The sequence below is a fragment of the Phaeodactylum tricornutum genome, chromosome 1 (assembly GCF_000150955.2).
Source record: "Phaeodactylum tricornutum CCAP 1055/1 chromosome 1, whole genome shotgun sequence".
Lineage (NCBI taxonomy): Eukaryota > Bacillariophyta > Bacillariophyceae > Surirellales > Neidiaceae > Phaeodactylum > Phaeodactylum tricornutum.
Window position 1 is genome coordinate 1,954,263 of NC_011669.1, and position 26,029 is coordinate 1,980,291.

General features: G+C 49.3%; 13 protein-coding genes across 13 annotated transcripts; 6 read left to right on the forward strand and 7 right to left on the reverse strand.

Annotated features, from left to right (window-relative positions):
- Window positions 1-143: 143 nt before the first annotated feature.
- On the reverse strand, window positions 144-1,022 carry PHATRDRAFT_43070 (predicted protein). The gene has a single exon (XM_002177373.1). The coding sequence runs from the start codon at window positions 940-942 to the stop codon at window positions 223-225; it is 720 nt and encodes a 239-aa protein (XP_002177409.1). The 5' UTR covers window positions 943-1,022; the 3' UTR covers window positions 144-222.
- A 407-nt stretch (window positions 1,023-1,429) lies between these two features.
- Window positions 1,430-3,697, forward strand: PHATRDRAFT_43071 (predicted protein; the record flags this gene model as incomplete). The annotated part of the gene is made up of 1 exon (XM_002176844.1): window positions 1,430-3,697. The coding sequence occupies one exon, from the start codon at window positions 1,430-1,432 to the stop codon at window positions 3,680-3,682; it is 2,253 nt and encodes a 750-aa protein (XP_002176880.1). The 3' UTR covers window positions 3,683-3,697.
- Window positions 3,677-5,042, reverse strand: PHATRDRAFT_43072 (predicted protein). The gene is made up of 2 exons (XM_002177374.1): window positions 3,774-5,042; window positions 3,677-3,734 (listed from the first exon to the last, which is right to left on the reverse strand). The coding sequence occupies exons 1-2, from the start codon at window positions 5,010-5,012 to the stop codon at window positions 3,702-3,704; spliced, it is 1,272 nt and encodes a 423-aa protein (XP_002177410.1). The 5' UTR covers window positions 5,013-5,042; the 3' UTR covers window positions 3,677-3,701.
- Window positions 5,043-5,137: 95 nt separating this feature from the next.
- PHATRDRAFT_43073 (predicted protein) lies at window positions 5,138-6,543 on the reverse strand. Its single transcript, XM_002177375.1, has one exon. It carries the CDS (start codon window positions 6,467-6,469, stop codon window positions 5,459-5,461), a length of 1,011 nt encoding a protein of 336 aa, XP_002177411.1. The 5' UTR covers window positions 6,470-6,543; the 3' UTR covers window positions 5,138-5,458.
- A 298-nt stretch (window positions 6,544-6,841) lies between these two features.
- PHATRDRAFT_43074 (predicted protein) lies at window positions 6,842-8,655 on the forward strand. Its single transcript, XM_002176845.1, has one exon. It carries the CDS (start codon window positions 6,865-6,867, stop codon window positions 8,068-8,070), a length of 1,206 nt encoding a protein of 401 aa, XP_002176881.1. The 5' UTR covers window positions 6,842-6,864; the 3' UTR covers window positions 8,071-8,655.
- A 102-nt stretch (window positions 8,656-8,757) lies between these two features.
- Window positions 8,758-10,275, reverse strand: PHATRDRAFT_24935 (helicase_1; the record flags this gene model as incomplete). Its single annotated transcript, XM_002177376.1, has 1 exon — window positions 8,758-10,275. A coding segment is annotated over exon 1 (1,365 nt), but the record flags the coding sequence as incomplete, so codon positions are not given.
- A 310-nt stretch (window positions 10,276-10,585) lies between these two features.
- On the forward strand, window positions 10,586-11,384 carry PHATRDRAFT_43076 (predicted protein; the record flags this gene model as incomplete). Its single annotated transcript, XM_002176846.1, has 1 exon — window positions 10,586-11,384. One exon carries the CDS (start codon window positions 10,586-10,588, stop codon window positions 11,357-11,359), a length of 774 nt encoding a protein of 257 aa, XP_002176882.1. The 3' UTR covers window positions 11,360-11,384.
- A 203-nt stretch (window positions 11,385-11,587) lies between these two features.
- On the reverse strand, window positions 11,588-15,177 carry PHATRDRAFT_32218 (predicted protein; the record flags this gene model as incomplete). The annotated part of the gene is made up of 5 exons (XM_002177377.1): window positions 11,588-11,629; window positions 11,872-12,495; window positions 12,564-13,211; window positions 13,280-14,209; window positions 14,281-15,177. The coding sequence occupies 5 exons, from the start codon at window positions 15,175-15,177 to the stop codon at window positions 11,588-11,590; spliced, it is 3,141 nt and encodes a 1,046-aa protein (XP_002177413.1).
- A 703-nt stretch (window positions 15,178-15,880) lies between these two features.
- PHATRDRAFT_32219 (predicted protein) lies at window positions 15,881-16,721 on the reverse strand (the record flags this gene model as incomplete). The annotated part of the gene is made up of 2 exons (XM_002177378.1): window positions 15,881-16,090; window positions 16,185-16,721. The coding sequence occupies 2 exons, from the start codon at window positions 16,719-16,721 to the stop codon at window positions 15,881-15,883; spliced, it is 747 nt and encodes a 248-aa protein (XP_002177414.1).
- A 741-nt stretch (window positions 16,722-17,462) lies between these two features.
- PHATRDRAFT_8926 (predicted protein) lies at window positions 17,463-18,509 on the forward strand (the record flags this gene model as incomplete). Its single annotated transcript, XM_002176847.1, has 1 exon — window positions 17,463-18,509. A coding segment is annotated over one exon (1,047 nt), but the record flags the coding sequence as incomplete, so codon positions are not given.
- Window positions 18,510-18,799: 290 nt separating this feature from the next.
- PHATRDRAFT_8112 (predicted protein) lies at window positions 18,800-19,063 on the forward strand (the record flags this gene model as incomplete). Its single annotated transcript, XM_002176848.1, has 1 exon — window positions 18,800-19,063. A coding segment is annotated over one exon (264 nt), but the record flags the coding sequence as incomplete, so codon positions are not given.
- Window positions 19,064-20,101: 1,038 nt separating this feature from the next.
- Window positions 20,102-21,455, forward strand: PHATRDRAFT_43079 (predicted protein; the record flags this gene model as incomplete). The annotated part of the gene is made up of 3 exons (XM_002176849.1): window positions 20,102-20,108; window positions 20,144-20,847; window positions 20,875-21,455. The coding sequence occupies 3 exons, from the start codon at window positions 20,102-20,104 to the stop codon at window positions 21,292-21,294; spliced, it is 1,131 nt and encodes a 376-aa protein (XP_002176885.1). The 3' UTR covers window positions 21,295-21,455.
- PHATRDRAFT_1690 (predicted protein) lies at window positions 21,454-23,313 on the reverse strand (the record flags this gene model as incomplete). The annotated part of the gene is made up of 4 exons (XM_002177379.2): window positions 21,454-21,774; window positions 21,866-22,207; window positions 22,302-23,075; window positions 23,263-23,313. Coding segments are annotated over 4 exons (1,488 nt in total), but the record flags the coding sequence as incomplete, so codon positions are not given.
- Window positions 23,314-26,029: the final 2,716 nt, after the last annotated feature.

Consider the following 26,029-nt stretch of genomic DNA (forward strand, 5'->3'; position numbering starts at 1 on the left):
TAGAGTGTTGTGTTATGATGGGCCTAGAGCATTTGTCATTGAGACGAAGCAGCTATGGAGTATTCACCAAAGAAGTGCCTAATGTACAACCAAAGTGGATGAGCAACCGGATGGATGGCTACATCAAGTTTGACAGTGAGTCGGCAGTCGAATTACTTCCGGTTCTCTTGATCGGAAATTCATACATAGTGGCGGGCACAACCTGCTGCAGTCTCGCTAGTATTAATTCTTTTCATCATTGACCGACAGTTCGACGGAGTCGGCAACGGCTTTATTCAAGTCAACGTCGGCAGATTCCTTCTCAATATAGCCGTCGGGGTTCAAGTGCACTGGCCAGTCTGCGGTTGTGCGATTTGCTTCTTCAATAGCACGTTTCCAGCCCACTAAAACCAACTCATGTGATGCCAGAGCGCGTTTTCGTGTCGGACCAGTCAGATTTCGTAAAATAAACAACGGCACGTAGTACAGGATCAAAAAAGGCTGGACAAAGTAACGCATCCACGCTGGAAATATCGATAAAACCAACCGCATTGACTGGCGAATCCAAGCACCTGTTGCTGCCACTGTTCCAGCATAAACGGTAGTCAAGGAAATACCTGTCGCAGTACGGAGTGTAGCTCGGATTGCGGTGAGAGAAAATCCAGTGGCTTGGCGTAGCCGAACCCTGACAGTCCAATTCTTGACCTCATTGTCCGCCGACGACGCAGTCCCTTCCGAAGACAGGAAAAGGCAGTTTCTCGATACGCATTGTCGGTGGCTTAGATAGTGCGGCGCTGGAGCTTCGTGGTGGTGCGACACGCTGCCAGCCAGCCGATGTGAAACACGAAAGGGGATTGTAAAAGCTGACGCCGTCGGAGCCGCTATATTCGTTTGCTGTAAGCAAACCATCCAAACGAAGAAGGTAGCCTTTCCCAGCCCGCCGTTATTCTCTGAAATTGGCATGCTTTATTCGCGTGTGATGCCTACAATTCTGTTTTGTATCAGAGTCAATAACATAGATACATTACGATGGTCGAATTTTTAACGGTGACACCTTATGAGATGCGAATTCATAGTCACAGTCAACGATCGCAGACATTTCTCGATCAAACACTGTAGCAGTATGATAGCCCCAAAAGGATAAAATTATGACACCAGACTCCCACTCACCGTCAAAATCATCCATCTATGGTTAGGGCACGGGTTCCTTGGGCCCATGGACAAATCTGAGAGCAGACAGACGAAACATAATTTTGATTCTCTTCATTTCCGATTTCTCCATCGCTTTTTTCGCAGTTGCTTATTGAAAATAACAGCAAATCGAGAAAGAGCACCATGAGGATGCACAGGTGCGAAACAAAATAAGAGTGACAAAAGCTTTAGTTGGTGTATGCACACTGAATGCTAGCTCACGACACGATTAAAAACTGCAGTAATCGGCTTTTTCAGTATGCCATATCCGACGGGAAATCCAACCAACAAGCACATGATATCGAGCCCATCGATGCCAGCTGATGGTACATTGCAGACTTCCTATGGCTTTTCCAATACACCAGATCTTTTCAAGGCTCTCGAAGATGGGGCACCATCCAATTTAAAGCGACTTGGCGATGTGTACTCATATGCCGACGGTCCCAGTCCGCCTCTTAGTCGGGATTTTCTGGTTGTCGGGTTCGCCGATACAGCGTTGTCTGTCGTTCGCAAGCTGGTCGGAGACGACGACGACGACACACCGCCATGTCTACAAAAATGCTTGATTAGTTCAAAGCGTATGGATGGATCGTATGCAAAGAGTCTTCGACCCAAAGACATGGAGAATTCGAAAGCCTTTTCCCTCTTTATGAGGCGATTGAAGAAAGAAGGTGTCGTGGCAATAATTGCGAAGGACAAATACGAACGCTTCGGTATTTTAAAGCCGTCAGAGAGCATACATCCAGAAGGTGAACTTACAGCCGACGATTTTTTTGGCATTTGCTATGTTGGAAGGGTTGAGCCTATTAAAGATTTCCTCGCCAAAGGAATTCGCGCTGTTGTCGACGAAGCAATTGTTGACGAATCTAGCGTCCTTTGGAAACCTACTGGCGTGATGGCTACCAACAACGGATTGTGGCAACCTCCTGGAAATAACGAAGATACCGGGGCAGATCCATTCTCTTGGAAGCCACCTGATGGTGACACCAACGGTCTATCCTCGGGAAATGATTTTGAGGCCACGTTTCAAAATACCTGGGATACTGTAGAATCCGGAGTTGGCAATGTTCTGTCTACTAAAAGGAAACGGAAAGACAACGAGGAGCACGGAGGAGCTAATAACGAGAACGATTTCCACTCAAACGCGGGTGCAGCGGCAGCAGATGAGTTTTATTCCAAACTCACGCGTTCTTTGGACACGCGCGCCGAATCCCGCCTTTTCCACATGCGCTCCTTCAACGGATGGGTCAAAGCAACACAAATTCAAGAGTTGGATCCAAGAACTAAGCCTGATCGAGGTAAGGCGGGTGGTCCAATGCGGGTGTTAGATCTCGCGTGTGGGAAAGGCGGCGACTTGGGAAAGTGGGTATTGCACGCTCGCGGAATAAGCAATTACGTGGGAAGTGATGTGGCTCGAGGATCGCTGCGTGACGCCGCTGTCCGAGCTCGTCAAATACGTCAAAAGCTAAAGCGATGTACATTTATTTGTGCAGACTTGGGGTCTGATGTTCCTGGGAGGCTCAAATCGCCGAATTCCAAATACATGCAAAAACTGTCAATGTGGTCGCTCCAAGACGAATCAGAGCATGAAACTGGAACACCAGAGTTTAGGATGCTCCGAGGTGGGGGAATAGCTTCGAATGAGAAGTTCGATGTCATTTCTATTCAATTTGCCATCCACTACATGATGCAGACAAAACAGCGAGCTCAAAGGTTCTTTGAAACTGTCAGCCAGCTTCTTGAAATTGGAGGGAACCTGATTGCTACGACAATTGATGCTCGGGTCGTTATAGCCCACTTGATGAATCTCGGTCTTGACCTACATTTTGACGAAAGCAGAAATAGCACAATGGATCAAGAAGCTATCATTGAAGTGGGTGGTGGGGCTTGCCGTATCCAGTTCGAACCCAAAGTAGTGAAACGAATTTTTCAATCGCAAGCAGATAGCTCAACTTGCGTGGATGATCTTTTCGGCTTAGAATATTCATTCACTTTGGTGGAAGGCTCTGATCATGCTGCGGGAGTAGGGAACGCTGTGAATTTGCCAGAATGGTTGACACCCATACCAGCACTCAAGTGCTTGGCTGCTGAAGCTGGGCTTGAACTGGAATATGTTCAGAATTTTCATGAGTTCTTCGCTATTCGAAACGACCCAAATACTCATACAGCTGCACATAGTGCATTGTACAATATGAAAGTTCTGAATCGAAATGGATCTTTGTCGACGGAAGAGTGGGAGATCAGTCACCTTTACTGCGCTGTAAAGTTTCGCAAGGTTAGTGAATCGACAATGAAACTGGACGACATCGTCGAAGAGGCTGAAGAGGAAGACGAAATTGCACCTTTGAGATTAAAGCAGATCGATCCTTTGGTCAAAGCAAAGCTAATGCCTAGAGCTATGAGAGAAGCAAAGCAGAATATCGGAAACGAGGCATGGCTAAAACTTTCTGCAGAAGAAAAGAAACATGTTGTTGATGTCTCCATAGAAAAGCTGGTACTTGAATGTGGATAATCAAAAATTACAACTATTTTTATGGCAGTAGGCCTGCGTCATCCATCAGCGACTGGAATAAGCGATCTCTCAGGTCTAGTTTCGAACCTACAGCACGAACTCCACGAAGCCGCAAAGCGTCTTGCAATTCCGTGAGTCTCAGCTTTGATAAGCTTTCCTTGATCGAATCCACAAGAACCGGGTCGGCATCTACTTTGCCGACTCCTACCTTTACATCTTTTAGCTTGTTGACCTGATTGGATGATCCTAACCGACCGTGATTCACGCTACTGTTGAACAGGTCCGCCTCAAAGTCGCCGTCCTCGTCAAACCAGTCTCTTTGTGACATGTGCAACATCGGTAGCGTGTGAATTAAATCACTACCATTCCCAGAAGGCGACAAACGAAGGGCCATCTTCATACATTTTTTGCTTTCCTCAATCTCACCCAGAGCGTCATAGTGTAATCCGAGATAGAACCAGGAGTTAAGTTTCCACATCTTTACGTCGATTCGTGGTTCTTGCTCGAAAGCACCGCCGATAGATCGTAGTTTTGCACGAGACAGTATAGTATTCGAGTAATTTTTCTCCACAGTGGCCTCAAAAAGCTCACGAGTTATCCGAATAGCCTTACGCGACTCTGACTGTAGAAATTCTGTTTCTTGGTCTCTTTGAGGTATCTGTGTCAATCCAATGGATGAATTCTTATCACCCAATGCCTGCTTTCTCTCTTTTTTACTAAACTGACTCAGAAGCTTTATTTCACATGCATGTCGCCATATGCGCTCTTCGCTTGCTGGATCAAAAAACCGGGATTCGTAGAGTTGAGCATTCCGAGCAAAAATATCAGCCGCGCCCTTCAAATCTCCCAGGTAGTACTTGACGATCCCAGCTTGCCAAAGGTACGCATCTGGCTTGAGCTCGAAAACCCGATCAAATGACTCCAGGGCTTCTTCTAGTTGGAACATCTTGAGCAGCTTCAGTCCTTTCTCGGTCTGCAGAAAAATTTCTCTCTCAACATTTGTTGCTTGTCGCAGCCACTCCTGCTCCGTTGCCGCTACATCGAGGGCGTAGTCTGTCTCACCCACTTTCGCAGAAGTTTTTCCTATAATCACGTCGCCTGTACGATCTTTCCGTCGTTTGTCTTCCTCCCGCCTTTCCCTATTAGCAGCGCTCAAAGGCTTCTTGTTGTCGCTGTTGGACATTGTCGCCAAGAGCATGGGCATGTATCTGTGCTTGCTCTGGGTTGAAAAGGAAAGTTTCGGAAAAGTGTTTGCGATATGAAATGCATCTACATAAGAAATGCTGAGTGTAGCAAGTAAGGGACCAAGCCTCGCGTAGAATAATCCCATGGTGCACACCTCAGAATCGGCGTTTTCAGCAAAAATGGAAACGGTTCGCAAGAGAGAACAGATGGCATATTTTATCGATGGCAGCGGTCTGTCCGGACGACGAGAACTTGGATTGCGTACAATTTACAAATCAGAGATCATTACAAAATATTAGCTTGATCATGGTATTCGTGAAAACTTCCATTGGACTCTAGTAATAGACCAACGGACTATTTCCCCTTTCATCATGCTTCGTTGGCACAAGCTTTGCAGCATTGTTAATCTCTGTCAATTCGGTCACCTTGCTCTCATGCTCCCTCGTTTTCCTTGTCCTTACGGATCAAGTCCTCGCTACGAAAACCTCAAGGTATCTGAATGGCATGACGTGTGTAGATCTCGGGCGTGTCAACGCCTAGCACTACGCTCCGCTTCGCAGCGACTCGTAATCATTTCATTATGCCTAGACGTCACTTTGTCTCCAACAGTTCCACAGATACCGGCGTGAATCGATCCTCTCCGCGCAAAAGCCGAATTGTTTCCCGAAACCATTCCCAAAGCAGAGCGGCAATCAAAATGATCGGCTTTATTAGTTTGGTGTACAGCACTGCGGTCCATATTTCCCAAATTGATTGCGCCCTTAAATAACATGTGATAGACCAGAGCACGTACGGACGGACAACCGATTTGAAAAGCTCGTGAAGCCGAGCAGTCACCGCCTGCCAAACAGCAATAAGAAGAAGGTAGAGGTGACGAGTAGTACGATAGATAACCGTTTGGTAGCTTCGTTGGAATCGAAGGCCTTCCCATTTTAAGGCTTGCGCGTACGTAGGATTTAGCAAATGGTGGTCCTGAACTGGGTCGCCAATCCGGGGTGCAAGGAAGCAGAACTCGTTGTTGCCCACAAAACCGGTTCGAAGTGCCCGGGCTGCTTCTGGAACGAGCAACAATAGAGGATCGTTGACAGAATAGTAATTAACGCAACGGTGGAAAGGTGTCCGGGGTGTCTTTAGCAAAGCGGCGGCTCCGCCAAATGCCAAGACTTCAATTTGCCCCATTTCCACAGCCGTCAATTGCTTGGTTGCTAGATACGTTATAAGAACACCCTGTGAATGCGCAATATGAATGACTTTGCCGTTCTTGCCCACTGCAGCCACTGAATCCTTCAAGTGTTGGACGAGAGTTTTGACTTCCGCGGTTATTCGACCAAGCTTTTGTGCCCCGGCTTGTGTCAAGTCGGTGACATATCCTATCATGTCGTCTTCATTCGCCATTCCCGTGGGATTATGGCAGTACATGACTGGCTTTCCCCCGAAAAATTTCGAAATTTCCTCCTGTCCTTCCTGCATGTGCAACTCACTGTAGCCGATGCCATTGATCCAGGTCAGCCTTGTTTTGCTAGCATCCGAGGTTTGGAGCAGACTTGCTAGTATTGCCAAAAGAAGCATCAGCAGCATACCACTTTGGAAGACCCCGGTCATTATGTTATCGCATTTCGTAGCGGATACAAACAACTGGTTGGCAATTGTCCTAATCTCTCATGCTGTCAAGTCTCCTCTTGCCATTGAAAACATGAATGGGACATGAAAAATCTGACGGACTGGGATTATCTATTGAGACGGTATGTTATACTGACTGTGAAAATGGGAAAACTGGCACCTGGGACAAAAATTCCTAGTGCCATGAAGCTTTAAATGATGTTTATTTGAATTACAAACACTCAAACCGTGACAATGTAACAGGTCGCCAAGTTCGACTTGTTTGGGCTTTTGATAGGAGCCCTGGGGAAGGAAGCGAAAGCCGTTTCCTGTCGAACCCTGTCTACTTGGACAAAGGCACAGTTGCATGTCAATCTGACTTGTTGTACGCCGGCTCTATGGAATCCGAGGAGATAGAACTCACCTTTCGCTTGGATGCTTTTGGTCGGACGGCGGATATTCCCCGCCCCGATGAAGAGCAACCCGTCGCCACCATGGACTATTCATCCAAGACATGCATGGTAAACTTTGTCGCGCCAAATACCAACGATTGTCACTTTTTGGACGAGCTCTTGTTAGATTGCGAAGTTGCTGACAATGGATTGATGCCCCGAACCTTTTGGGTTCCGTCGGCGACTGAAGACTTTTCTCCACGCTGCACGCTCGAGAGTATGGCGCGGGATGTGTTTACGCATCACACCTCTGGGTGTGCCTACGATCCTGGAACTTCAGGTGCCGAGTGGTGGGTACAAATAAGACCATCGCCAGAAGCGGGACGCTACTCAATGCATGACAAACCCCACAAAAGAATTGGTGATGGCGAACAAAAAGACATGTCCGAAACGGGGATCTCGTTTCACTGGGACAAAGACGAAGATTTGCGGCTACACTGCGGCGGCACAACATACATTCATCCCCATTTATCGACAGTGACGTATTTGACATCTATTGGAGCTCCTACGCTGGCGGTGAACTGCCGGGTGAATAACTTTACCGGAGAATGGATCGTTCCCGGGAACAATGTTTCTTCTGAGCATGTCCAAATGGAAGGGTTTTTGAGTTGGCCAAAGGCCGGTAAACATCTCAGCTTTGACGGCCGGTTTCTGCATGCAGCTCCGCCAGATTTGATGGAAGACGGAGCTTTTGAAAAGCAGATTAACTACGTTACAAAAGAAGGGTTGGATGCTCTTGAAGTGAACAGAGTGCGCCGTCGGCATCGTCGAGTTACTTTTCTCGTCAACATATGGTTGAATTATCGTCCATTTGATGTGCAACCCTTCCCTGAGTCTATGATTAATAAAATGAGTGGAAGTGTTGTAGAAGTGGGATCGCTGTCCTTCAAGAAAGAGGGAGTCATCGATGCTGCAATTTTAGAAGTACCGGCGGAGAATGTTAAGGACACCGACAGGAAGCGATTTGTTTGGCCTCTAGGGGATTGTGGATCTGGGGAAACCATTCGAATGAGTATTCCTGCCGAAGGCGTGCAAAGGCAATACAACAAGGCAGGCAGTGTGCAGATAAATTGGCACGACAATGATCACGTTTGCCTTCATAAAGAAGGCTACCAGCGAGAAGATGAAGGAAAGCGTCAGAGAACAAATTAAAAAATATGCATTTCAGCCTGCTTTTCCTGTCTGTCTGAATAACGAGCTGCAGCACGGCGGCTTGTATCGTTTCCTCTATTGTAATTCTTCCAAGAGCAAGTTTATATTCAGGCTCGCGTCAGCCAATGACTCTTACCTAGCCAGAATCTACAACCGGACATCCACAGTTTATTCATCCTTGGTCTCCAACATACGCAAGCCTGCAAACGGATTGGGAGCCCGGACGCGCTTGATGTTATGGCGCGCCTTTCCCCAAAGAACGTCTTTTTTTGAAGGTTCCGACTTTGCCACTTTTGCCGTGAGGCTAGGGCTCCCAACGTCAAACTTGCTGCCAGAAACCCAGCGCTTCTGGATGCTTATTCCTGTATGGTCTTTGAGACCAAATCTTTCCGCCTGTGCTTCTGTCAGCTCGGGAAGCTCATGTAAGCCGCATTGTGCTGCAAATCCGTTGGCAATTCTGACGAGGGCATCGGTCGACTGTCCACCGAAAGAGCGAAGGCGGCCTTGGTAGAAACCAAGAATACTTAAGTACGCCATAATGGCACTACCTTCAATGGCAGCTGCATTTCCGGCCCTAATTTCGTGTGCTATACGCATTAGGTCCCCTTCAATCTCTCTTGGAGGCTGTCCGCTCAACAGCGCTTGGATCTTCTGGTCCCGAGGCACAGCAAATCCTCGGAGATCACGGTTCAAAAAGTCGATCTCGTCACTCGTCAAAATCAAAAGACCTTGTCCTTTCTTACCAGCGCGGCCGGTTCGACCCAAGCGATGAATGTAGGTTTCGCTATCACTAGCTGCCCCAACTTGGATCACATGTGTCACATCGGGATAGTCCACACCACGGGCACTGATATCGCTGGTGAACAAAACAGCACGGCTAGCAAATCGAAATCGATCGCTGTTGTTCGTTCGTAGTGACTGGCTCATTTTGGAATGAATACTTAAAACTGGGAGCCCGATGCCGCGATTGAAAAGCTGGGAATAATAAGTGACTTGTGCTGTCGTTGGAAAGAAAACAAGAATTTTGTAATCCGGATCCATCATCAGGAGCTGAACTATTTGCAAAACTCCCGACACAATCCGATCTGGCGGTAAAACGACGTGTCTTTGACCCACTATTGTATTCGTATACGTAGAAGGATCGCCTTCTTGCATACAATCCACAACTGTATGATTCGGTTTAACGCATTGGTCAATCATGCGTCGAACTTCCGGTGGAGATGTAGCTGAGAATAGCAGAGTTTGTCGATTCTGAGGCAAGTATTGAAGAATCTCTACAATGTCGTCGCAGAATCCCATACCGAGTAGCCGGTCCATTTCATCTAGGACAAGCACGTCAACATCCGAAAGGTAATTTCCAAAGGGCTTCGATTTTACTTGTGTAGAGTTCAAATGATCGATAAGACGACCCGGAGTCGCAGTCAAAATTGAAGGAATTCTACGTTCCAAATCTCGGACATCCCGCTCCCTGGAAGCTCCACCGTACATGACTTGGCTAGAATGTGTTCTTTTATATCCATGCACCAGCATTTGGGCCTGTTCACCGATTTGACGAGCGAGTTCGCGCGTCGGGGAGATGATTAAGGCTCGGATCTGGTTCCCGGAATGTTTGTTGCGTAGTAGCCTCTCCATGGACGGGAGCAAGAATGCGAGTGTTTTCCCGGTCCCTGTTCTCGCGCGACCAATAACATCATTTCCACCTACCGAAGCATCCCATGTTTTGGCCTGGATTTCAGTCATTCGTTGCAGTCCGTTTTCTTTTAGAATGCTTTTGAGTATAGGGTCCAGATCAACCAGATCATCAAAGTTCGGCAATTCATCCGGTTGGGTCGCGGATTCACCTGGGTTGTGATCGGTGCTTCCCGGCGCATGCAGCCGTCTGCAGGATGTCACGGCTGCACTCTCCCTTGAAAGTGAATCATGAATGCTCTGATTTTTCACCCTCTTTGGAACATATGCAACGGCGGTATTGTGCTGTCGCTTCCGACAGGATGATGGCCGAGCCAAGAAGCGTCTCAGATTCTGCAGTTGCCGTGTGCTCGCAGAGTTCATCGTATATCAGTGCTCTTCAGGCAAAGGACACTAAATTACTTCGATTCTTCCGTCTTTACTAATTTCAAGGGGGGAATGAAAAAATATGATGTCTCCAGAAGACAAGGAAGAGAGACACAGAAGGCTAGCAAGGAAGGGCTCCTGTTTTCGGATTGTCTCGGAATGTGGATAGCTTGCTTTCAACTGTGTCGAATGGTTTGGTTGGGACTGACTCTGGCTCTGAGCTTCCACTAATGTTAGAGTGAATTCATTTAAGAAGAGGAGAGGAAAAGATCATAAGTAACATTAGTTTCAAGAATATTTTTCTCAAAAAGTCTGTCTAGTGACAAGCCTCAACGTTTGCTCATATCTTTTTGTTCATTGTGAATCTGGTACTGGTATTAGTTCCCGAAACTTCGACAAAACGTATCGTCTCACTGAAAAGACGAAATATCGTTCTGCATCGCTCAAAAATTCTACCACCATGGACGCTCATGCAGAGGCGCTGCGTTCGGACCCGTATACCAGCAATGGAACTTTCTCCGCAACGAATCGACCGGGCTGCTACGAGTTGCTGAGTCGGATGTGGATTCGAGCAACAGATGGTCTTGTTGCCGACCGCTCGAAAGGGGATGAATGGTTTGGTCGTCTTTGGAAATTGCATACGGAAACAACACGCTTTTATCATACAGCGGTGCATCTGGAAGAAATGCTTCACTTTTTTCGAGTGCTCGAGGAAAGGGGTTGTATGAGCGGTGTCTCGGAAACAGAACGACAAGCAATTTTGCTCAGTATTTTCTTTCACGATGCGATCTACGAAAGCCGTTCTAGTTCCAACGAAGAAAATAGCGCCCAGCTCTTCCAAGAGTTCTGTCGGGACACCAAATCGCCGGACGCGGTGGTAAACACTCTAGTTGACGAATTCATTTTGGCCACCAAAACACACATGACATCCGACAATCATACTGTTGCTTTGGCTACTTTCCTGGATCTCGATATGGCGGTTCTGGGTAAACACCTCGAGTCTTACATATCGTATGCATCAATGATTCGAAGAGAGTACGATTTTATTCCCCATGATACATACTGCCAAAAAAGAGCGGATGTTTTGGAGGCGTTTATGGGGAATAGAGTATTTGGTACCAAAGTCATGTACGATGCTTTTGAGGAAAGGGCAAAGGAAAATGTTCGATACGAAGTGGACCTTTTACGAGCTGGAAGCATACCAAAAAAACTTGTTAGCGTTATGTTCATATAGCTGTAGCGTTGAGCCTGATTTTTTACTGGAATCTATAGGTAAATCTTTCCACAACATCGGTCGTCGCAAGGGATTCCTCACCACTTGCTTGGTGTATCCGCCACACTTCCTCCAAGAAAGCTCCTAAATCTGCTGGGGTAAGAATTTTTTGACGGCACCGTTCCAACACCCTCAGGGTTAGAGTCTTGCACTCATCCCCGAGAGCAAAGTAAGCTTGTCGAAGTGATTCTACCACGCTGGCTTCTGTTTCCGACCATTCGCCAACGCCCACTACAAAGTACAACAGATTCGTCGCACTTTGAATAGAGTTGTAGTCAAAGTTTCCGCAAGAGCCAACGAGAAGACTGTGAACAATCTCGCTCCTTTTACCCAATATGGATTCAGTTGCATATGATCGAACATGTTGGTCTTGCGACATACCAAGTCGCGTCTGGAACATTTCACAAACATGAGATTGCTACTCAGAAAAGAAGAGTTTGCATCGAATCATATTGCCAAATGCCAACACTTACCACCGAAAGTATGAACCCAATGGCTTCGACCCCAAGTTTGGGGTCACTGTCATTAATGGACTCAACGGCCGAATTAAAAGCGCGATAAAAGAGCATATCGCTATTTTGATCATAAAAGAGCATATCGCTATTTTGATCATGGCCCACTCGAGATGATAGACTCAGTAAAAAAGTAGGGCAAAACTCCATCATCTTCTTTAACAGTGACAACGCGCTGCAAAGGGCACTATTGGAAAGAGACTCCGAGGAACCTCTGGGGGGAGATTTGCTTTCGTATGCGCGTTGCCCTTCATCTTGTTCCTTAGAACGGATCCAGGCAGATCCTAGATTAAGCCGTGTACAAGTGAAAGCCCGTTGAAGCAGTTCCGCCGTTTGCTTAGCCAGATCGAAATCGGGGTCAAGCGTGCGTGTATGAGGGGCGTTCTCTAAAAATAGACCATACGTGTCAGTCAGCTCTTCAAGAAAAGCAAATATAGCCAGAGCCTGGTTTGTAGAGTCACCGGGAGCTCTTAAAATAGTAAATGCCAAGCTGAAAATTTCTCGAAGAATTGATGCATCCCTGGCTTCAGTGTAGACTGCAGGTAGTAACTCAGCAAGAAAGAACGCTAACGACGAAGCAATACTCTTTTGAACAAGAGCGATGAGATCTGATTACGTCAAAGTTGAAGCGCAAATCACGAACAAGCGCTTACCTTATCGTGAGAAAAGCTTGTTGCAATCTTGGTCACAGTGGGCCAACTTTTTTGAACCATACTGATTACTGGCTCTTCCAGTTGTGTGCGTCGATTTGAGGATGTATTACACCCACTTTCCATAGTCGTAGCCTGAATTGACCCAGCTGTTGCAAATGTTCGGAAAAGAGAAGCCAATAATCGTATCTCATCCGCCATTTGAGATGAAATATCCTGAAGCCTATTTCCCTGTGCGAATTCTGCAGCAAGCTGATTGATGTACTCTAGAGCAGGATCTACTAATCCTACCAGGATTTCACCGCTTGAAGCACGTTTAGAAGCGCTCGCTGCTGCAAAACATATCCCGGTGCACAATGCCACTCGTTCTTTTAGAGCGATAGTGTTTCCTCGACGAATCACGCTGTATGATACGATCCATGCATGGGACAATGATGAAAGAATCGCAGGGTCTGTAAAGCGTGAAGGGGCAAGACACAAGATACGCTCAAGGGCCAACGATGCCTCGGTAAGAGGAGACTCACAAGTTTCCCTTTCCATTTCACACTTTTTCCCGTCCCTTATGTAGTTTGTTGCCGACAACGAAAACGCAGATAACAGCAAATCGGCAGCTATGCCTAAACCATCTTCGTCTTTGAACCATGACGAGTACTGTCAATAGAAAAATATTGAGCTACTGGGGGAAAACATAGCATGCAAGGCAGGCCAGGCCAGCTTACCTGGCGAACAAAGCTGCAAAGGCGAGCAAGGGTGAGCGGGTTTCCAATTAAGCTCCGCGGTTTAGAGGAGAGGGACTCCGAGCACCGCTTCATTTGCGGAGAATATTGCTTAAGCTCCTTGCCTTGTAAAGACTCCAAAGCAACTGCTTCGAGGCAAAAAATGGCTGCTTCTAAATGGAGGCAGATGTCGGGGGTAGCAGTCGGTAAGCAAAATTCCTCTATTGCAGAAGTACAAGAATTCATATATGTTGTGGAGTTCCCTCTCCAGCAAGCAAGTAAAGAATCACTCAAAGTGGTCTCCCTAAAAGCTTTGAATTCCTGATAGTTGACACCGCAAGCGTCCGTTTCAGCTAGGGAAACTGAGCCGTGTGGGCTTATATTATGAGGAGTGATTGCGCGGCGTTGAAGAATAGGAAGTAGCTCACGGTCGAGATTCGGGGTCGCTGGCACGAGTTGAGATAGAGCCTGGAGAGCAATGGCACAAATATTCACCGACGGGTGGGCCGCACCCTTAAGCAGGAGATGTACTAGACCATCGTCTACCCGTTTGTGCATTTCTTGGGATGGCAGGTTGAGCCATGTTTCACAAACAGAAGCGCCAATGCGAACCAAATTTCGGCAGACATCATGGTCCCCCAATTTCTCGCGCTCCGTGAAGCGAAAACGTTGCAATCCCACAGCGGAAACGAGTTCCTCGACAATATCACTCATCTCCCTGGTCTCAATAAGTGCGAGCTTGACGGCATCGAATTTGGAGTGAAAAGTCGACTCATCGAGCTGTAGTATGTGTTGAAGCTGCTTCATGCGCCCAATTGAAACATCAACATCGTCGGACACGTGGACAGTGGATTCAATGAGCTCAGCTAGGGCGTCTATGGCTTCATGGGAATCAGAATACATTGCGTCGTTCAGGACTTCAACAATGTTCACCTACATACATGTATCAGAGTAAGGCCCGATTTGAGAGAGATTTGTCACGAGATCAATCATTCGTAGCTTACCTCGGCTTTCAGACAAATATGTTTGACTTGGGGTAAACTCAAATCAGTGCTTTCGCACCACGCCTTCATCGCGTTTAGACACGTTGCTGCTATTAAAGAGCTATCAAAGTGTGAGAGCATTTCAGTGGATGAGCTTGCTGTGTTGCCAGAGACTGCGTCCGCTAAGCGAGGCCCAATGGCAACAGAGAAAACGAGAGCTGAGAGCTGTTGCAACATATCCTTAGTACCGGCAGGAGCGGATATTCTTATACCCTCCATAGCTAAATGGCGAACAACAGACACGAGCGCAAACGAGGGGATGCTCTTTGAAGAAGGAATGATCCATTCGGTCGAAAAGTTCCTGATTGCGGTCGGACCGCTGGAGACTGCATTGGCTGAGAGAATGGCACAAAGGGTGTCGATCACAACTCGATCGGCAAAGGCCGATGTCGCAGTTGTTCCGGATTGGCGATAGAAGCTAAAATCGAACGCCATCGCTGCAATGCGACCCATGACAATTTCTCGCAATTCAAGATTGAAGTCCTTGAGCCATTGCACATCCTGCTCAGTTGCATAGAAATTTTCGGCATCCCGAATACAATTGGAGATCAAAACCTGATCGGCAGCAGGGGGCCGCCGAGCGACGCGCAAAGCCATGGTCGCGAGTAGTCGGGTGTGGCTAACCAGGCTGTTGGCATTGGCATGCGCAACCCCTGTAGGCACTTGCCGACTGACGTTTGCCTCGTATCGTTCCACCTCACTGATTGCCAGGTGGATGAAATTCCAACACCCGTACGTTTTCGGCTTGGACGGGTTCGATACATCAAGTACGTAGGACGTAGTGGTGGATTCCAGAAATTCCCGGGCGCCAACATCGCCGTATAAAGCTTTGTTGAGGAAGTTCAAAGCAGGCCCCATGAAAATGATTCGCTTCCTTCAGTTTTTCCAGAACTTTCCCACCCAAGCAAAAGAGAAAAAAGTCTCACGCGGTCACTCCAAGACCTTGATCCCAGGCTTTTCTCTTCCCTACAGAATAGTAGCAGCTCCAACTGCAAGCTCTGGAGACAATAGATCCGGTCGATGCTAGTAGATCTTTGTTCCTTTGGTTTCCCGGAGCCGGTGACACGTTCGAACCTCTTACGGTGGCGGTGTGGCCACGACGAGAGAGATACACCGCTGAAATCAAAAACGGAAGATGTCACAGATTACATCACATCGGCTCTCGCTTGTGTCAACAAATGGACAAAAAGGCATCGTCAACGTTGCGTATCGTACACGTCACTCGTGACAAAACGAGAAGCCGCGCCAAACGTGACACAGTGATAATTTCAAGGTCAGAAAACCGTGCGTCACAGCTTCCGGAATCCAAGAAACCTCCATCTTGTAGTCAGAAGGACTCTAGGGACTACGATGACGTGAACTACGAACGAAATAAAGGCTTGCATTTTAGCACATGACCAGCATTCTAGAGATGCAAGCGCTACCGATTTGGTGCGTTGTACATTTAATAAATAAGGCAACGATGACTTCCATTCGTTTAGCTCGCCCCCAAATACAAAAATGCCTCCTTCAAAGTCAGTGTTTCCTGTCATCAGTTTGCGCGTTCATTATCGGAAACCTTTTAGGATGGAGGAGGCAGATTGACGATGGTTCCGAGCGAACTGTCGAATTCCTTCACGTTGAGTTCGTTCTCCTCCTGTACTCGCTTCTTGACCTGCTCTACTTCTGCGGCAGGAAAAAATGCCAAAAAGTCGTCGATACTCTTGCGGGTGGAGTCTAGCCCCTTTAGTACAAGTGCTTCCTTGCCAGACATTCCATCCATGCTTCCGACCTAAAGAATAGATGGAAATAATATTGTGGAGTTAGCTGGCCTCAGCCTCGACTACGAGTACAATCTTCCGTTGGCAATCCGGTGCTCGCCGTACCTTTAGATTTTGCACATCCGAAGAATCGAAATATTCCAAAATGGTTTGAAGATTCTGCACAACTGTTTGTCCCACTTGACCCGCCTGTACCCTACGATCATTGCCGTCGAGGTAGCTACTCGCTCCGACGAAGGCGTCGTTCAGTCGATAATTCTGGACCATGAACTTGACGGCCAACTTGACGTTGGCACGTTGGACGTCTTTGAATTTTCCGTTCTTGATGAGTCGGGCTTCTTGTTGTGTGGCTTCGCGTACTCTCACGATGCGGTACAAGAGTTCGTCGAGGGGTTGTTGCTGTTTCGCCGCCGCGATTGCGACCGATGGAGCGCCCACTGCCACCGCCACAACGGCGCCTGCGGATTGCAGCAGCAAACGGCGTACATTGTGGGAATCGTATGGTGTCCCTACCGCCTCAAAGTGCGTACTGGTTGTTGCAAGCCTGTCACGGGAAGCGGAAGGGACAATTCCGAACGCTGAGACGGTCGTCGTCCAGTGTTTGGAAAACGTCCAAAACAGAGCAAAAGTGGCCCAACACATTGATCCAGCACAGACATTTCGTAACATGGCTGCGTTCGAATATTTTTAAATTTTGCGTACAGCAAAGAATCCTTCTCTTCGGTTCCAAGTATCCAGCAAGGTTCGTTGCTCTCTGTCTCTACTAACTGTCAATAGTCCCGTCCCGTCCAGCTTGAATCGTCCAGTACCGACCGAGAGTGTTTGGAGGCCAAAACGTGACGCAGTCGTGCTGACTGTGAAAGAGAGTTGATGGATCTGTCTGTCCTGCTGTCTTCGAGCTGTCTGTTTGCACCGACTGACTGACTGACTGCAAGTGCGTCACGCCTGTGTACGGTCAACCTCTGGTCACGAAATGTGACATATGGCAGACAATTATCTTGATGTGTTTGTGACGCCAACGAAAAACGCTGGTTTTCTTTCACCCAGAGAAACTATTGTAACTGTAAGAGCGATGTCGGCACGACGAGAGTCAGAAATTTGCGAGGCGAGGATCGTTTTCGTCTATACCCCGACGTGTAGATCAAGGCGAGTGCTCTTGTTCCAACGTAGACAATCATTGGGAAGAATTGATATTACCCAACAGTCAGTAGCCGCACCATGAGGCTTCCTGCAACAGCGGCCGCTTTTTTGGTGGTGGCTTGGTCCAGTCTCCCATCTTCCCTGGCGTTTGCTCCGGCCCTGCCGGATCGCCGTGTTTGGAACGGCCCCCAGGTCTTGCCAATAGCCCCCCAATCGCCGTTTCGGTCCTCGATCTCTCTATTCATGAGTGATACAGCCGAGCAGATATCGATCGATGATGTTTCGAAGGAGTTGCGCGTCGTACGTCAAGAATTTGGAGAAAAAATGGAGCGCGTCACTTCGGTTGCCGACGCGGAAGTCATCCGTCGGGAGTATCTTGGCAAGAAAGGACCCATCAACAAAGCGATGGGATATATGAGACTACTACCAAACGAAGACAAGCCCAAGTTGGGTGCGGTTGTCAATGAAATTAAGGAAGCCCTGGAAACAACCATGACGGAACGCATGGATGCTTTGAAGGTAGCGGAGATCGAAGCGGCGATGGAGTTGGAGCGGATCGATGTCACGCAACCGGGTTTATGGAATTCGCCAGATATCGGGAGACGCCACCCTCTTAGTATTACAATGGAAAAGGCGGTGGATATTTTCACCAAGTTGGGATACGATACTGTTACCGGCTGTGCGGATTCTCCCGAAATCGAAAACGATTACTATTGCTTTGAAGCCCTCAACTGCCCCAAAGATCATCCCGCTCGTGATATGCAGGATACTTTCTATCTAACGGAGGATCTTGAACTCATGCTTCGAACACACACTTCGGCGGTACAGATTCGCCAGTTGGAAAAACGCAAACCTCCGCTCCGTATCGTGGCTCCCGGACGCGTTTATCGAAAAGACGATATTGATGCCACCCATTCCCTTATGTTTCACCAAGTGGAGATCTTGGCATTGGAAAAGCGCGGCGAGCTCAATCTCGGACATTTGAAAGGAACGGTGGAGCATTTCCTTCAAAATATGTTCGGACCCAATATTAAAGTCCGTTTCCGTGGTAGTTACTTTCCGTTTACGGAGCCCAGTATGGAAGTCGACGTCTTTTTTCGTGGCAAATGGTTGGAAGTGTTAGGATGTGGTATGGTGGATCCAAACGTCTTGGAAATGGCCGGAATCGACCCGAACGAATACTCGGGATTCGCCGCCGGCTTTGGAGTGGAGCGCTTCGCGATGGTAATTCACGGCATTACCGATCTGCGCGAGTTTTACAAGAATGACAAACGGTTCTTACAACAGTTTCCGCACTTTGTGGACGATGGTACGTTTGTTTGCCTTCTAAGCGGTACACTCCTTCTTTTGTATATTTCATGATCGCTGACTGTTCTATTGATTTTTTGATACAAGGGGTCGAGTCGTTTTTGAAGGGAGGAGAACGAGCCTCGCCCAAACCGGACATTCGCGGTGAAGAGCCACCAGACCCTCCAGTGGATAGTCTGGAGGAACTGGAAGAGCGACTGAAACTCAATAGTAACGCTAATAAGAAGGAACCGGTAACAACAGAGCAAACGAAAAAAGCCACCACTCCGTCGGCCGAAATTGATGTTTCCAAACTCGATATTCGGGTTGGGGTGATCCAAAAGGCGTGGGTTCATCCCGAAGCGGATAAGCTTTTCTGTGAGGAAATTGATATTGGTGAGGACGAGCCTCGGCAAATTGCATCCGGACTCCGAGCTCACTACAACTTAGAAGATTTGGAAGGACAGCGCGTTCTCGTCCTGAGTAATCTCAAATCACGCAAGCTAGTAAATTTTCCGTCTCACGGCATGGTCATGTGTGCCTCAAACGATGAAGGAAAGGTCATGTTTGTCGAACCGCCTGCGGACGCCAAGATCGGAGAACGGATTGTGGTCGACGGATTCGACGGAGAACCAGCCACAGAAAATCAAGTAATCAAGAGAAAGATGCTCGACGCTATTTTCCCGGATCTCAAAACCAACGCTGCGGGAATCGCTTGCTACAAAGGCGTTCCTTTGTCAACGAGCGCGGGTCCCGTACTTCCGAGTTTGGCGAATGCCGACGTTGCCTAAAATCCAATATTTCTGCTTACACCTGGTCTTCGAGTAGTTCCAGTGAGCATGGAAACTAGGTTTGCCTTTGTTTGTAGGATGCCAAGTATTGTTTGGTGGGTTGTAATGCATATCACCAAAGACGCGAAATTAGATAAAGACAACGGGGTCGTCTTTGTCTAGAGGTCCTTCGCTTTCCAGCTTGGAACTTAGAGAGGCATTTTCTTGTTCGTCGTGTTGGACAATGTTCTTTTTAGTCGGTGTGGGTCTTTTCGCGATCTCAGACCGTCGTTCTTGTGCTTCGGTTTCCCATAGCATCGCTAGTCCAGTAAGTGTAGGAGCGACTATAATATTTTGCTTCATTTTGGAAGTGAACGATCCCACTTGTTCGTCTAGTTTCTCCAGCAGTCCAGCAATTTCTCGATAGTCGCTGGACAGCTCGTTCGATTGGAGATTTTCAGCCGGTGTTTGCCTGTGATTGGGACCCTCCGAAGTCTCGGGCTCTTTGGATAAATGCTCTACTGATTTTGGAGCATCATGATCCACCGCCGTCTCTTCAGTATTTGCCTTTTGCATTGTGTCTGAAATGTTCGACATCCAAAATACTGATCACTACATTCCGTCTTCCAAAGGGATTGGTAGAGCTTCGTTATGGGATTTCTACCGAGTTTGTTTGGTCCAACGAGCCTAATGGAAATGTATTTTGCCATTTTCTTCGGATTTGTCGCTCTCGATTTTTTCGTCCGAATGTACATATATACCTAACAGTAAAAGCGGTCGGTCCGTGCCTTTGTTCACGTCATTTCGTTGCGCTAGCGAGTCACGATGAATGGTGAACTATTCGCCCTCTTTGATTGGCTGTGTTAGTCCCTTTCTTCCGGGATCTGAAATCGGACCTTCGGCTGGAACAAAATCCTTTTGTTGTCCATCGCGTGAACATTCTCTGTCAACTCGTGTTCGCTGCCATCCTACAGAAGCGCGTGTTGCTTGCCAATGTAATGGCAAGGTTTCGGACACAGAAGCGAGATTTTCGTCAGATGGGCGCGCGGGGTGAGAATGGCGAGTACTCAGTACGCGGAAGGTATTCACAGTCAGGGCCGATGGGTTTTTCGCTGGGCCTTACGATTATCCTTGCCTGGATAGCACTGGGTTGGCCTTCGGTTGCAGCCAAGTCTGCTTCCAACATCTCTCCGATACGAAACTTTGAGCCTTCCTTGGCAGCATCATCAGCTCAAGGAACCACAATCTCTGTTTCGTATCCACGTGATGGTTCCAGACAACAAACAGGCATAGTGGTTGTCTTCCGGTCTCCGTACAAAGGGGGATCCGTGCGCAAAAAATCCGCGAAAACCGATTGGACGTTGATCGACGGCATTCGAGTACGACCGACATCATCGGATACGGCAACCAATTCCGAGTCTTCCCATCGATGGACTCTCCTGTCCGACGCTCTCTGTTGCATGACGGGCCTCGCTTCGGACGTGGATTATCTGTCCCGCTGCATCCAAAAACAGGTCGACACGCATCGGGTTGTCTACGAAGGAACACGAGTATTTTCGGCTCTACAATTGGTACGTGCACTGTGTGAGTTGTTACAGGAGGCCACGAAAGGGAGCAGCGGCGGCCGTCCCTACGGTGTACAAGCCTTGATTGTGGGTACGTCTCCAACGCGTGACGCGCTGCAAATGTATACGGTGGATCCGAGTGGAGGCTTTCGGCACTGGGGAACCGGAACCGCCATTGGTCGCGGTGCGGCGTTGGTTCGTAAGCACGTGTACCGACAAAACATCACAAATCAAACTCCTCCGACCTGTGCGAAAGAAGCTTTGGAAGTCGCCCTCCGAGCTTCGTTTTCCGCGAACAAGGAGCTTTTCGATGCCAACGCCGATGACCCGTACCAAGCATTGTTGGTCTGGACTGACGAGCAGGGTCGATTTCGTGTGGGATCGATTGACGAAAGCGTAATTGACGAATTTCGTGAACGTATTTCGATAGACAACTCGGGATCGAGTGCATAAAAACGGAACCCGGTCGCGGAGACTGTTTCCTTAGTGTCGAAGCTACTTGGGGACTACAGGTTCCGAAACGCTAGCCGTTATGGCTGGTGTAGACCCCCGTCGCAATCCTTATTTTATGTGTAGAGAGCAGTGTTTAAATACATCGACAACCAATTTTCGTTACACCGCCATTTCCATTTTGATAGTTTTGTGCGGTTGGTACCCAACGACGGTAAAGTCTGCAAAGACGAAATCGTCAATGTTTTGCTTATCCGGGTTGATTTGTAGTTTGGGAAAGGCCCGGGGGGTGCGCTCCAACTGTGTTTGCAACGCATCCACGTGATTGAGGTAAACGTGCGCGTCGCCAATGGTGTGAACGAAATCGCCAGGCTTGCGTCCCGTCACATGGGCTATCATGTGCGTGAGTAAAGCGTACGACGCAATGTTGAACGGCACCCCGAGACCCATGTCGGCACTGCGTTGGTACATTTGACAGGACAACTCGTTCTTTTCGGTATCGACCTGTACAACGACGCCGAAATAGAGAAAATACGTGTGTCAGACCCACGGAGACGCATCACACCAACGACACACTCGCCGTACGTACGTAAAATTGACAAAACATGTGGCAGGGCGGGAGCGCCATGAGTTCGAGATCAGCAGGATTCCAGGCCGACAAGATAATACGTCGGTCTTCGGGATTGTTCTTGATCTTGTCGATGCATTCGGCCAACTGATCCACGCCCTTTCCGGTATAATCGTCGTGCATGGTCCCGTAGGTGGCACCGAAATGGCGCCACTGGAAGCCGTAGACGGGTCCCAAATCGCCCACTTCTCGATGCCCCAATCCCCGACTGTCGAGAAAGTCACGTGAACCGTTCCCGTCCCAAATGCGAATATCTTTGGCGGCCAAATCGTTGGCGTTGGTATTGCCCTGGGGTGTCAGAAATGGGAAAGTGAGTTTTACGTATAGGCAACCACCGAGACACCTATCGCCACGGCCCAGGGTGTGATCCTTGTTTACGTACCGCAACGAACCAGAGGAGTTCTTCAGCGACGCCTCTCCAGAAGACACGTTTGGTAGTGAGGAGGGGGAGAGTCCCGTCCCGTAGGGAAAAGCGCATTTGTGTCCCGAACTGACTAAGGGTGCCGGTGCCGGTGCGATCTCCACGACGCACGCCGTGATCCAAAATGTGTCGACAGAGATCAAGATACTGTCGTTCTTCCGCATTACCGTCGGTGGGTGGCTGTACGGTTACGGAAGCAACCTTGCGGGTGTATTCGAGAAAGCGGTAGGTGATCCCCGAAGGCCCGTCCGTGTGCCACGCTCCGGTCTCGGGAGCGTTACCGTTTTCCTTGTTGGTCGCGGTGGTAGAAGTCTGCCAGGGTTGCGCTTGCCATTCCGCGTCGGGCAATGGAGGGAAAAAGGCGTCAAATTTGGAGTCGGCGGGCAGGTTGGCGACTTCAGTGTAAACGACGCGATTGACGAATTTCTCTCGCAAAGCCTGCTCGTAGACTTGTCCGCCACCGATGACGAACACGTGTCCGACGGCTCGTGTGGGTTGCGCGAGCAGTGCGGCAGCATCGGCGAGCGACGTGGCTGTGAGGACACCGTCGGGCCACAGGGTACGTTCGGGGTGACGCGTCAACACGACGTTGATGCGTCCCGGCAGCGGGCGGAAACGGTCCGGAATGCTGTCCCACGTTTTGCGACCCATAATGACGGCGTTGGTGCCTCCCGTTTCCGGAGGTTGCGTCGTGACGGCCTGGAAGTGACGGAGGTCTCCCGGTAATCGCCAAGGCTGTCGAAAGGAAAAGTGAGTGAGTGAGTGATTGACTGTGATTGCAAAAAAGGAAGCCGCCCGCACACACGAGGAGACCAATGGCGTTTACGCTTCCCAAGGCCCAGTCGTTGTCTCCCTGTGGAGCCCGCAGTCGAGTCCACCGTAGCGCCTTACGTAGCGTCCGTATGCAAATACAAATACGTACCAGGGAACCTTGATAGCCAATGCCTCGATGTGAGGCTGCCGCCGCCACGACGGCAGCCATTTCCTGGACCATTCGGCGGATCTGTATTTTGGAAATAAAGAACGGCACCGGAGTCCCGAACGGACTTGGACGATTGCAAACACACAAGTGTTTGTGTGTTTATATATGTATACTGTGTATCCCTAGAGACCGTCGACAACAGAGATATGCTGGTGGTGGTTGTTACAATCGAGCAAAGTGTACCAGAAAGGGAAACGCCAAGGTTGCCAACACCAGAACACAAACGCAACTCTCGGAAGTGACCAAGGACACGCACAATCAATACTAATAGTAATGGGGAGTAGCATTTTTGTCACCACACCACAACAAACCCTAGCGACGTCATTGCCGTGCACGCCAACCTCACAGACACACGACGCGGGCGCGCCCTCCTACCATGCCCGCCTCCTTTGGTATGTTTCTCACGAAAACCCGGAAATCCATTCCGATCGGTACCCAACAAAAACTGGCTCACAGTCAGAGTTCACAATAGGAATGTGTGCGCTTTAACCCTACCCTATTTTCTGGGTGTGACGTGTTCGCGTGTAAGGGGGTCCGAATCCAATCCCCCCTCACTCAGTCTCACAGTCAGGCTCTCGACGAATTCGACCCGACCAGACCACCGAACTCACAATGGCGTTTGGACTGTGAATACGGAGGCCGTCGTTCTGTCTCGGGTGTACCATAACTACACGTTTCGCTGCCTTTCCTGATCGTCGTTCATTAACGAGTGGGTTTTACTGCAAGACCGGACCATAGATTGATATCCAGGCACCGAACACGCAGCTTCGTACGAAAGTGGACAACTTGGACGGATCCTTCTGCGGTGCTCGCTCCGACAAACACAAACACACGTACACGTACACACATAGATACACACACAACTATATACAAGTGAATCGCCAATCGCTTGATTTTACCAGCGTAGTCCTAAGCTTGCGGGCATGACGTTCCCAGCGGAAGCACCGTTCTGGATCCGGGCAGTCCTCGCTTGGACGGTACTCGGTTGTGTGCTCCGCGTGCCTGTAAGTCACGCATTTGTACTCCAACCACGATCCTTCAACGGTTCCCCCGCTCCCATACTCGGTTCCTTGCTTCCGGGAGCACCCCAAGCGCGTGCCACCACCGAACAATCTCTCTTTCGACGTCTCCGGCGCCGGCGTCCCGCACCACCAACCGCTTCCGACTCCTCCGACGAACCCCAATCCGCCATTCCTCCGCGTACTCCCGCCACCATGCCCGCCACACCCATTGTCAACAAAATGGAAAGCTTTCCCAAGGAAGTTACCCGACTCCAGGACAAACCCAGTGGACCACCCACGGAATCCGCCGCCGTTTGTGTCATTGGCGGTGGCGTCAGTGGATTGACCGCGGCGCTCACTGCCGCTCGCGCCGCGGACAACAGCCAGTCCGTGGTGCTCCTCGAAGCCAGCGAGACCCTGGGCGGGCGCGTCCAGTCGGATGTCACCGAAGATGGTTTCGTACTCGATCGCGGATTCGCCGTATTTATTGAGGAATACCCCGCCGCCAAGCGCTTGTTGGATTACGACGCCCTCCAGTTGGGCAAGTTCCTTCCCGGAGCGCTCGTCAAAATTCGAACCCGCACCCGGCTCGCCAAAGTAGCCGATCCCCTCCGACAACCGGAAGATCTGTTGGCCGCCATTGCCGCACCCGTTGGATCCATTCTGGACAAAATTGCCCTCCTGCCGCTAATCTTTACGGCCCGATGGAAAAGTGTCGATGCACTCTTTGAAGAACGAGAGACGGATACCTTATACGCCCTACAGTACCGCTGGGGGCTCGGCGCCGGTATTATTGAGCGATTTTTCCGACCGTTTCTGGAAGGCATTTACCTCGCTCCACTCGATCAGCAATCGTCTCGCATGTTCATGTTCGTCTTCAAAATGTTCTCCGAAGGCGCCGCGACCCTACCCAAGGGTGGCATGGGTGCGGTGGCTCACCAGCTCGTGGACCAGGCCCAAGCCGCCGGGGCCGACGTTCGCGTCAACGTTCCCGTCACACGAATTTATCAAAACGATAAGGGTTTCCTGGTGGAATCTCTCGACGGCAAAACCCGCATCCAATCCCAATCCGTGGTTGTGGCCACGGACGGCACGGTAGCCCAACGGATAGTCTCCCAAATCAATGGCTTTGAATCGCTAGATTCTCTCCCGGAACAGCCCCAACGCCAGGTCGGTTGCCTTTACTACGGATTCACCGGTCCCGCTCCGGTGGAAGACCCAATTCTCATTCTGTACGGAGGGGACGACCGGGGCTCCATTGAGGCGCCCATCAACAATATTTGCTTCCCCTCCGTTGTCACCGACGGCTACGCCCCAAACGGGTCAAACTTATGCAGTGTTACCATCCTTGCCGACGCCATGGCATACTACCACGAAAAAGAAGACGAACTTGATGCCGTCGTCCGCTCCCAGCTCGCCAAATTTTTTCCCGAACAAAAAGAAAACATTCTGGCTCGATGGGATCTCAAGGGCATTTACGATATCGAAAATGCCCAGCCGGCACAGCTCGGTGGGCCCATGCCGGCCAATGTTAACGGAGGACGGGATCTTTCCACCTATCGTGGTAAGGATCTTCCCCGTGGACTTTTAGTTTGCGGGGATCACATGGCCACGGCTACGCTCAACGGGGCTCTCGAAAGCGGAGAAAGTGCCGGTATAGCCGCGGTCAAGTCAATTGCGTAGAAACACTATTCCTCCCTGCAACC

Excerpts from the sequence above, each read along its gene's own strand:
- PHATRDRAFT_43074 (XM_002176845.1), top strand. The coding sequence starts at position 6,865 with ATGGAATCCGAGGAGATAGAACTCACCTTTCGCTTGGATGCTTTTGGT.
- PHATRDRAFT_43073 (XM_002177375.1), bottom strand. The coding sequence starts at position 6,469 with ATGACCGGGGTCTTCCAAAGTGGTATGCTGCTGATGCTTCTTTTGGCA.
- PHATRDRAFT_43072 (XM_002177374.1), bottom strand. The coding sequence starts at position 5,012 with ATGGGATTATTCTACGCGAGGCTTGGTCCCTTACTTGCTACACTCAGC. Across the intron at positions 3,735-3,773 it reads GGCTTCGTGGAGTTCGTGCT|TCGCTGATGGATGACGCAGG; the intron begins GTAGGTTCGAAA and ends CGCTTATTCCAG.
- PHATRDRAFT_43070 (XM_002177373.1), bottom strand. The coding sequence starts at position 942 with ATGCCAATTTCAGAGAATAACGGCGGGCTGGGAAAGGCTACCTTCTTC.